This window comes from Octopus sinensis, linkage group LG4 (genome assembly GCF_006345805.1).
Source record: "Octopus sinensis linkage group LG4, ASM634580v1, whole genome shotgun sequence".
NCBI lineage: Eukaryota > Metazoa > Mollusca > Cephalopoda > Octopoda > Octopodidae > Octopus > Octopus sinensis.
In genome coordinates, this window is record NC_043000.1 from 79586760 (window position 1) to 79598987 (window position 12228).

At 35.0% G+C, this 12228-nt stretch overlaps 1 protein-coding gene across 1 annotated transcript in view; it reads left to right on the top strand.

The window, feature by feature from the left end:
- The first annotated feature begins 1619 nt into the window (after positions 1–1619).
- Positions 1620–12228, top strand: part of LOC115210513 (BRCA1-associated RING domain protein 1) — a 62773-nt gene continuing 52164 nt past the window's right edge. Inside the window, exons 1-2 of the mRNA XM_036502639.1 lie at positions 1620–1631; positions 3717–3797. Coding sequence (XP_036358532.1) covers positions 1620–1631; positions 3717–3797 — 93 coding nt within the window. The remainder of the gene's footprint in view (positions 1632–3716; positions 3798–12228) is intronic.

The window sequence follows — 12228 nt, forward strand, 5'->3', positions numbered from 1 at the left end:
TTCATTCCTCTCTTCACTTCTACATGTACCCCACTACTTGAGATCTAGATATTAAGTTGTTGCTCATTGAATAACACCTTCACATAACATGGAATCCACACAACTGGTTTCCTTTCATCTAAATATTCTTTTTTCTTTCTTCTTTCTCTCATCTCTCTACCTACCTTTTTCTCCTTTTCTTTGTTGTCTCACTTGTGCACCAGCATGGCCTTTATTTTGATGACTAAAGTAAAGAATTGGTAAGATCTGAGTTCAGAATTTAGATGAATAAGTCTAAATACTCCAAGACATGTAGCATACCATTTGACTATGAAGCACATCTGCCACTGCTTCACCCTTCACTTTTCCTTTCGTACGGGATCTTGTGACATTAATGGTTTTTCCAAGGTTACAAGGCATTGGAAGGAAATGAAATAGAAAATATTGGAAAGTATCTGGACATTACATTCTGTGACACATAATGTGTTGTATCATTTCTCTGTTCTTTTTCTACTACCTCTCTAATGGCCTATGCCTGATCTTATGCTGCCTCCACTTAAGTCTTCCTCACTCATTTATTTCTCCTCTTGTCACACATATTATGTCTCAACAACTAAGTTCAGTTGATCTTTCCTCTGAAATATTTTTCCTTGTGCATATCTTTTTCTTGTAGAAATATTCACAGCACTGATTTTCCCATCTCAGGGGTCTGATGGAAACTGTCCCTTGCCTTTACTAAACTAATTTTTAAAAACCATGTCTTTGTGGGTGAATGATATTGCCGTTGAAACTGGAATATAGTAAACAGTGCCAATTTAACTGATGAAGTGACAAAGACTACTCTGTGACATGTGAGTGAATATGGTCTTTGTTAATTCAAGAGTACAAACTCATTAGAACTGTGTACTTGATAACTGAGTTGTAAAACAACTCTTATCCTTCATCTAAGAATCATTTGTAAGTTCCTTGAGATTATAACGATGGAAATTTTTGGTATAATAATAATTGTTCCAAATTTTGGCCTGTAATTTTTCTAGTGGGAGAGGTGATTTGATTACGTCAACCCTTGTACTTGACTGATACTTTATTTTATCGACCCCAGAAGGATGAAAGGCAAAGTTGACCTTGAACTTAGAATGTAAAGAGTTGCAAGAAATACTGTATGGCAGTTTATTTGACGCTCTAATAATTTTGTCAGGTCACAGCAATTTTTTTGAGAGGTTGGGGTTAATTAATGTCATTGACCCTTGTATTTGACTGATATTTTATTCTATTAACACAATGTTGATCTCGACAGAATTTGAATTCAGAACATAAAGGGCCAGAAGAAATAATGTAATGCATTTTTTACAACCACTAATGATTCTTATAATTTACTGCCCTTAATGTTTTCAAAGATAAGTCCAAAGCCAGAAATTTGAGGGAGGAAGTTAGGGGATGAAATTGACTCTGAGATGTAAAGAATCTGAACAAATACCACTAAGCAATTTTTTTACACTAATGATTTTACTTATTCACCAACTTAATAATAATTATGTCTAATTAAAGCCAAGGTCAGTAAATCTGATTGCACTCACCCAATGCTTCACTGATACTTTATTGTATCAACCTTGAAAAGATGAAGGGCAAAGTTAACCTCAATGGGAATTGAAGTCAGAACACAAGGAGCCTGAACAATTATTGCAAAGCATTTGTCCAATGCTCTTATGATTCTGCCAACCCATCACCTGAATAACAGTAATAATAACAACTACAATAGCGAATTCTCCTGTTGAAAGCTATATATGAGTATTTTGCCAAACAACCTACTCAAATGATTTATTTATAGTGATCAAATGTATGTGTTGCACATTAGATCACTCTCTCCATCAAATCAATGTAGTCTGAACAGGTGCATAGTGTACTATATGTCAGGTGTTGAAGTGATTGCAAGGAACATGAGATGAAGTGTTTTGTTCAAGAACACAATGCGGAACCTGTTCTAGGAATTGAAACCATGATCTTGTGTTTGTGACTGCAACACCCGAACCAATAAGACATGCATCCTATAATAATAATGATGAGGATATTCATTTATTTGCCACAAGGGTGAAGGATGAGGGTGAAAATACAAAGACTGGCATAAAGTGTGGAGGTTTACATATAATGAAATGATAAAAAAAAAAGGTCAGTATACATAGTATACACTGAAAAAGAAGGGACATATACATAGTATACAAAGATTTAAAAAAAATTGGGGGATGTTGATAGAGATGTAGCCCCCCTGATACAGAAGGATCTCTAGGGATAATGGAGGAGCCCCAATGTCCAAGCTTTCCCTGAATACCAAGAACAAGTGCCCTCTCCAGTTCCTTCTTTCTGACTTATAGGTCTACACTGAGAGAAGTACCATCCACTCTTGCCATTTTCACAACTTTCACCCACCTTTCAAAAAACTCTCAAGGACGGCACTTTCCTCACCACTCTCAATTTCCCTTTCAAGTGAAACTTGAAGAAGTCAATGAGAGCTCTACCAAAGAGGAATGTATTTGTCTTCGTGCCTTTCAGCCTTGTCCACCAAACAACCTCTTTTGCCACAGCCACTAGGCAAAGGAAAACTACCTTACCTGTCCAACTGAAGGAGGGTGGCAGGGGAATCATCACTACAGACTTGGCTGACGGACTGATCCGTCCCACACATGACAGCAGCTAGTCAACATAAACCCACAGGATAGCAATGTCTGGACAATGAATGAGTGTGTGCAGAACAGTTTTGTCACTCTGCACGCATCTCAGACAAGTCCATCTGACAGCACACCTGTGCCTGTTGAGTTTATCTCTAACTGGTAACGACCTCCCTCACCCCACCCTGGTAGTACTGCCAGGCCAAGGACATCTGGAAATTATCCATGATAGTTCCTGACTGGAAAGTCCTCCGGAACAGACTAGCCAGTCCGTTTTCATTGGTGCCCAGAGTCTGCACATTAGGAGCCACACCATAACTAATCTGCCACTTAGACGATGCTGGCAACAGACTGCCCACCTAACCATTAAAAAGCATCCCTTCCACAAGAATTTAAACAAGAGACGTTCCAACCTGGTCAAGCAGTAACTGGTACAAGGCACAGCGGTCAGGTGATAAATGATAACGGAGGCGATGTAGGCATTCGCCACCTCTGCCCAATCTTTCAGGGACAGCTTCCTCTCTGCCCATTTCTGGGTAATACTGACCTCCCTGTTCACCACCTCATTCCAGTTCTTATTAACCTGGAGGTCAGGACCAAACTAGACTCTGTGCAGTTATAATAAGTACTAACAGTACCCATGAAAATTCCACAGTAAATATGAAATTTTTTGGATGGTTTTAAGTTTATATAGAACCAAGCTACTACTACATAATAATAATATTAATAATTATAATAATAATAATAATAATGATGATGATGAAGCTACTCCTTTCTATTATAGGCTATGGTCTGAAATGTTGTGGGCTAGTTGATTATATCGACTCCTGTGCTTCACTGGTACTTATTTTACCAGTCTCAAAAGGATGAAAGGCAAAGTCAACTTTGGCAGAATTTGAACTCAGAATATAAAGCTGGATGAAATGCTGCTAAGCATTTTGTTTGGCGTACTAACAACTCTGCCAGCTCACCATCTTAATAATGTGAATTATCTTAAAGATTGTAATTATTTGTTTTAAATTTAGATACTGTTTCTCTATCTTACATCGTTATGATTTTACTTGCTTATTTCAGAATAATCTGGCAAAAGTACAGATCCTGCTGACTGAAGGAGCTAATGTAAATACAAAAGACCATGCTGGATGGACACCTTTGGTATATGTTATTATTATCATCATCTTTCATAAACCATGTTACATTTTAGCAGCACAAATTTTTACAAAAATTATATTTTTCTTTTACCTATATGAGAATTTATTATTTGTTTTGGTTAATAATTTTATATTTAGGTGCAGTTTGCTTTTTTTGTGAACTGTAAAGCAGTGTTGACTTAAAGTTTTCTTTGTAATTGTTAAAAAATTCATATCTAAAAAAAAAAATGATGGATTCCAGCCAAGGAATCATGTTTGATGTGAAAGAAACAGAAAGGAAGAGATTAGAGTTTAAGAGAAAGATGATAGATAGCCAGCATTGAGAATGTTGTCAGAGTATCTCCTACAACTGATGCAGGTGTTGCAACCATAGCAATAAAAAGTATTAAAGTCATAGTTGAAGCAATTGTAGTGTCATCATATACAGACAAGTCCATCTGACAGCACACCTGTGCCTGTAGAGTCTATCTCAAACTGGTAGGAAAGTAGCAGTATTACTTGTTACAACAGCAGTGTCTACAATAATAATGACATTAACCAATCATTATTAGACTACAAAGAAAATATTGTTTGCTTCTGTTAAGTACAGTGAATACAATCCATTTACTGGATGGCAAGCAGGAAATAACCAAGAAATATGAGGATGACATAAAAGATAAGAAGCATTGTGTACTAGTGTATGGAAACTACAATGCTCAACCCCAACTCAAATAGGAAAGTGTCTATGAGGAACCTATTTTACAAACACTTACATAGCAAGAGGAAGACAACATGGGACTATTATTGCTATCTGCAACAATGAAAAGGGGTTAGATCAATGGCTATAACCATTTACATGTTCTAGAAGTTTATAATAAATCTGAGCCTCCAGCATAGCACCCCACAGAGATCAGATCAGAGTGATAACAATAGTTGGGGTTGCAGGAGTAGTAATGGGATTCAAGTCCACCTCCCAATACCAGCAAAACAAAATGGAAATATCGCTGGATTCCTAGATGTTGATCACACCTGAGGACCTTGCTAATGACATTAATCATTTCCAGGTCAAAGTGTGCATGCTGATGTGAGTGGTTGTCAGAGGAGGGCAACCTAGATGTCCACATCAGAACATCTGGCCACTTAGGAGAGAAGTCATCTTTAAATATTAAGAGAGGATATTATGTAAGTTATGAATGTATACAGGTACTTACTTTATTGAGCATAGAAAGATGATCAACCACATCAACCTCAGAAATCTCATTAAATACCCAATACTTATTGTTCTACCAGTTCTGTCACCTATCATCTAGCAATAGCATTAATCATTTGCTACAAGGGCAATCGTTGAAGGGACTAATTACAAAAACATTGGTGGTGTGGTACATAAAATTGAGTATGAGTAAACAGACGTGTGAAACCAGTTTCATATCTATAAAAATAAGGATTTCCAACGTAATTGCAAGGTTATACATTATTAAATAGAGCAAATATATTTAAAACCTCCTCAGTACTTGATTGTACTTTACTAATACTGAAAGGATAATGGTCAAAGGTGAGCTTTGTGAGATTTGAAGATAGAACTTAAACTAAATACTACATTTTATCCCACATTTTACTAGTTCTGCCCCTCAAATACCATTAATAATACCAATAATGACTTCTTTATAGTCACAAGGCTACAAATATTTGGCAAAGGTGCATATTTGATTTAATCAATAACAATATTTGACAGGTACTTATTTAATCTATTCTAGAAAGATTGAAAGGAAGAGAGTTCAGTTTATTTATCCCTTATTGCTATTGACAAATTTAATCTACTTTAGAAAGGCTGAAAGATTAAAAGAGTATTGTTGATTTAATCAACCATTGTAATTGACAGGTACATATTCTAGGGTATACCCTAGAAATAATGAAAAGCAAAGTTAATGAATACAATGAGATTTGAACTCTGAATATAAAGTAATATAACTTAGAACATAGTTATTTTATATTGCACTCTACTAAATTGGTCACCCATGCCCTCACACAGCCACTTATTTTGGAGCAGGCTATTACTATTACTCATAATAAATTTTATAGCACCATTTTAAAATGTAATAAAATATACCATAAAAATGTCATAAAATCTTTAAATATCCTCAACCACCACCACTGCTCCAGATAATATATAAATAATTAAATTATACATGTTGTGTATGATTATATAGTTATGAAGTTCTCTTCAAAATTATATGGTTCCATATTCAGACCAACTGTGTTGTACTTTGGGTGTCTTTTACCATGACCTTAGATCAGTCAAAATACTGTGATTAATCTGAGTTCACAGAAATAGTATGGAAGCCTATCATATGGACTGTACACATTGGGTGAGACAGTTTAAATGTTACCCAATACAACTCTATCACCTGAATTCTTAAGTGTTATTTGTGGAATCTACCTCTTTGCAATAAGATTTCCAGACTCAGGCTAATCCTCCCTTCCACCATTCTTGGTAACTTTGTTATAAAGTCATATTTTGTCCTACTTAGACTAAGCTGTCAACAAAAATAAGCTTTAATGATTCAGTGAAAAAAGATTTGAAGAGTAGCCCTTTCCCTTGAGAAACACAATTTTATTGAGTTCATATATAATGTTGGAGAGTACTACTTAACATTACATAAGTAGACCTTTCTCAGTATTTAATAATAAACAAGTATCAGAATACTTATTAGACTTCTGCAAAGTATGGAGGTTAAGAACAGAGAAAACTGCTTTTAGGCCTTCAAAATTATATTTGGAAGATGTTCACAAGAAACAATATATATAATAATGATGATGATTATTTCTATCCAAGGCAGAAGGTGGCATATACTCATTGAAGAGTTGAATATAGTCAATTAAATGAAATCCTAGTATTTGAATGGTACTTAATTTATGAACTATAGCAAGAAGAATGGCAAATTCAACCTTGATAAGATTGGAAGTGCAACACAAATGTAACTAAATATGGCAAAATATTTTGTTTGCCACTCTTCCAATTCTGCCATCCACCAATTTCTAACACTGCCACAAGGTCACATATCTTAGGGACGAAGGATAGAAGTGATTTAATTTACTATAATTACTTCACTGGTATTTTATTTTATGGACCCTGGTTGGATGGAAAGCAGAAATCACTTCTGGTGAGATTTGAACACAGATGACATGTTATAAGTTTATACTGCATCACTTAGACCATACATTGGATAGCTAGTGGAGGAATAAATTGTTATTTAGCCTAAGTTAGACATGATTAAGCATACCTATATTCAAAAACATTCTAGCTGTGACCATCATGTCTTTTATTCAGACATTCTATTAAGGTCCGTATTTGTCCCATATGTGCTCAATCATAAAAAGATATTAATTCTCTCTCTCTCTCTCTCTCTCTTCACACAGATCATATACACACTAACACATACATCACCCTCACCTTCCAACTGTTTTGTCACCTTACTTTGCAGTGATTTACAAAATATTTCAGTAGTTTCTGCAGTAGTTTGCCTAGAGGTGGCAAATTCCAATTTGAAAACATACTTCTTTAGGTCAGTCTAAGTATGCTGGCCTATCAGCAAAAATATTCCTGCTGTCACTATTCCATCCTTTTTTCCGAGGACTTCAATTATCTATTTGTCCTTTATTTTACTAAGACAGTAGGTTGCAATATAAAGAATATTGGCCTTTACATTTAGTAGATGAAGCAATCAAATAGAAGCTCTATCTCTCCTGTTTCCTTAAGCTTATGAAATGTATATTAGCAACAGAGGTGGTATTAATACCAAAAGGCAATATTTATCCCCACTTAATCATGGATGTTCTATTAGAACAAACTATACTATGGTAGATACCATAAGAGTTTCCACTCTTCAAAATGCTCCTTTTTAATATGATAGTAGATGTGTTAACATACTTGAAACAAATAAGGTTTTCAATCTAAGCTTTATTCATAGGAAAATGCTGAGGGGGAAAATGTATCAAAAGTAGATTCGCTATTTTCTGACAAGTGGCTTAGAGAAAATACGTTACACTAAGGAGTGGGAACTATTGTAGGGTACCTCATAGATGTAATTAAGAGACCAAACTGAGAAATTTAAACTTGTCCTTTTACCTATGTAGTTGTAGCCCCAGACTAGCCTTGATTATAAAAGCATTTGATAAAAGGCATACCAGATGTAATAATCTTTTTCTTTATTTTTAGATGTAGGGTAATAAGGATTAAATTATCCAGGTTGTTCTTTCCTTATTTAGATAGTAAGATATGATTTGAAGGAGATTTGTTTGCTATTTCTTGCTGGCTTGAAGAGACTCCTTCATTAGTTTGTTGCTATTATTTAGCAAAAGGTTAGCCCTGATTGACCAAGTGTGTGACCAAAGGTCTTAAGCTGTCTTTTATTCACCTTGATTGTGAATAAATCTGTAATTCAAAGGTGTTAGAACCATCATCTTTTTTTAAGGCATAATGTATCCTATTTTTGCTTCTTTTCTAAGACATTTGTATATAATTGAGGGATAGGTGGCTGCTATTTTTAGTACATTAAGTGAAGTCATAGCTGCAACCTGTCTTTTTCCTTTCTTTTTGAGCAGACAGTAGATTTTTAACTACATTATCCAGTGTGTTTTTTTTTTTTCAAATCAGTAAGATGTGATTTAAAGGTGATTTAGTTGATCTGCCATTTCTAGCAAGTCAAGTAAGTATAATGAGATTCTCTCCCCGTTTTGGGATATATGGTGTGATCATTCCTACAACTTCTCTAATTATTGATAATTACACCATCCTAAAAATTTTTAATTATGTTGTCTATATATTTGCAGAGATTATACCTAAACCACAGCTATTACACTCTAGAAAAATTTAAATCAAAATTAATTTTGAAGAGTTAAAGTAAAAAGAAAAAAGTCCTCTAAGCTTCATAGATCTTTTAAGAGTCAGTGTTTCGTTTGTTTTATGGTATTAATAAATGAGAGACAAACATTTGCCTTGGAAAGAATGCTTGTTTGTTATTGATAAACCTGTAATTTTTCCCTTGTTCAGTTCTAAATTCAGCCTTAAATGCACTTAGTGTATCCAAGACCACATCATCCAAAGTGTCTTTTTAAAATAGGAGGGTGTATTTTGTGTGAGATTTAACTGTTATTTCTATTAGACTGAGTAGCATATAGAGGCTCCCTTATTGTCAGTGCCGTTATCTTGCCTCTCAACCCTAATTTGATGAAAGTAAAAGGCTGCTTTTATCTTTTTTTTCCATCCAAGGGGATTTTTAGCCCAATATTCCACAGGTTATTATTTATAGCTTTATCTACTTCAAGTTCCACCATAAAAAATAATTTACTTCAATTCTCTCAAAGTTTCTAAATTCTTATAACTTAAACATTAAATTTTATAAAAGATCTGATTACCTCGTGGTCCATTTATTGTCAGCCCCAGTTCTAACTTATGAGGAATAAAACATAGGATTGCCATATTAAAAACAGTAGTCTGTTGCTGCAGAAATGGTTGCTACATTGAACCAGTCAAACAACTGCATAGAAGTTGGCTTACTGGTCTTGTCTATTACACCTGTTAACTTTGTTAGCAATACTTTGTCATTTAGCTGTTTATTATTGATTGCAGTCAGATTGTCTATTGCTTGTTCTCTAATTGTATCTATAGCTTGTATATTTTGATTTAGATTTTTGATGCTTGATGCATTAAAAACGTTAACACTAGCTTAGCTATTTTTTCCTTTTTTTCCTGTACATATGGATGACACCACTGAGCAATTAACCTAAGTGATATATTTGTTTTTAAGTATGTTAATTTTTTTATGCTTACTTGTGTACAATATTGTACAACTACTTTGTGAATCTTATTACTTCTTTGGCAAGAACTGTGAAGGCTTTGCTTCACTGTGGAGGTATAATAAGACTGAAACATATCCATGTCTCCCGTATTTGTCTGAGTAATATTAGTCACTAAGATGATGTTGCTTATTCCTCACTACATAATTAGAGATATAATTAATGTAATACTCATTATCTTAATTATGTTAACCCTTTCGTTACCAAACCGCCCAAAGCCGCCCGAAAAAAATTTTGGTTAATGTGACCAAACCGACCAAAGCCGTCCGTATTTACCTATTCATATTTAAATGAGAATATCAGAGCAAATCTCTTTAGTACATTCGTGAAAACATGTGATTATACTTCGTAAACAGTTCAACTACAGTTTTGTACAACGATCGACGTGTAATTTTAATTCCGTGAATTTTGGGAGATTTTTTCTACATTTTTTTCGGCATCGATTTTTCTTCAACTTTGAAAATGGATAGGAGTTTCATGTTATCAAGCATTGATTCCGAATTTAAAGCTTTTTCAAAGGAAAATAGGGAGATATCAAGAAAAAGAATGAAATAGGTACAGAAGCACGTGGTGTACAAAATAATGAATAGGATTTTTTTTATCCGAAAATGAAAGCGATTCCGAAGAAACAAAGACGATTTTACATCGGAATGAAGTAAAAAAAATTTTGGCGATCTTTCGTTTGTAGTAGCACGTTTCCGTCGATGATTTCCGTAAAAAACTTTTATTCTTTTACATATGGGCTTGCGGGAACATTTGAAGTAATGAGAGCGAAAGAGACTAAGAGGAAGCGATTTTATGACGAGGGAATTTCTTTTTGAAGTTACCAAAGCACATATACACATACACCGAGTAAAAAATTACACTGAATCGGCCATACATACATACATACATACACACACATACTTACACACACACATACATTCAGACATACATATACACACACACATACATGCATACATACATATACACATACACCGAGTAAAAAATTACACTGAATCGGCCATACATACATACACACACACATACATAGATACATACACACATACATACATAGATACATACACACACACACACATACATGCATACATACATATACACATACACCGAGTAAAAAATTTCAGTTATCTCTCTCTTTCACACATTACTCTCTCTGTCTCTTCACACACACTAACAAAAGCACTTCACTTACACAACATACTGTCTGTCTCCCACACCCCATCAAACACTCACATGTACATCAATGCTTCGGTTACTTCAAAAGAAATTCCCTCGTCATAAAATCGCTTCCTCTTAGTCTCTTTCGCTCTCATTACTTCAAATGTTCCCGCAAACCCATATGTAAAAGAATAAAAGTTTTTTACGGAAATCATCGACGGAAACGTGCTACTACAAACGAAAGATCGCCAAAATTTTTAAATGTTTTTATTAGCAATTTTTCTGAGGAGATAAAGTTTATCTATAGCCTTTCTTAGTAAGTGAAACCATTAGACTTTTATTTTTTTCAGTATGCTAGTTTGAAGCGATCACTTCGAAAACAAATTTACGCAGAATGTAAACAAAACACAAAATCGGGGATCAAAGTTTGTAAAATTTGTGAAGTAAATACTGGGTACTGCTGTGGATTTAGTTTTTGGTAAAATTACAGATTAACACCCGCACGATTTTCACTAAGAAAAAAAAAAAAAAGCTCGGATTTTTTGCGTGGAGTCAAGTACCCTGACCTCCTAATATGCTGCAAATCCCATATTTTGGTCCGGAATTGCTCCGGAAAGGGGGGAGGGTGTTACCCCCCCCCCCCCCGGAATTTTCACATGGAAAAAAAAATCAGATTTTTTGCGTGGGATCAAGTAACCTGACCTCCTAATATGCTGCAAATCCCATATTTTGGTCCGGAATTGCTCCGGAAAGGGGGGTGACCCCCCCTCCCCCGGAATTTTCACAAGGAAAAAAAAAAATAATATATCAATAATTTAGAAAATTTCCGGAGCAATTCCGGACCAAAATATGGGATTTGCAGCATATTAGGAGGTCAGGTTACTTGATTCCACGCAAAAAATCTGATTTTTTTTTTCCCATGTGAAAATTCCGGGCGGGGGGGGGGGGTTACCCCCTCTTTCCGGACCAAAATATGGGATTTGCAGCATATTAGGAAGTCAGGTTAGTTGATTCCACACAAGAAATCTGAGGTTTTTTTCTTTTTTTTCCTTGTGAAAATTCCGGGGGGGGGTGTTACCCCCCCTTTACGGAGCAATTCCGGACCAAAATATGGGATTTGCAGCATATTAGGAGGTCAGGGTACTTGATTCCATGCAAAAAATCCGAGTTCTTTTTTTTTTCTTAGTGAAAATCGTGCGGGTGTTAATCTGTAATTTTATCTAGTTTTTATACAGGGAAAATAATGTTAGTCAGCATGGCCTAGGAAACGATGTGGTCTGGAATTTATCACTTCCATACCATAACCAGGGCCGTATATTATTTTTTGACCGATTTCTTTAGTTTGTTCAAACTTGCGGTGGATTCCAGTATTTCACTTTATTCCACCTTTATGGTACACCTGTTGTGCATTAAATTCAACTGATGATATAGTGATGTGCACA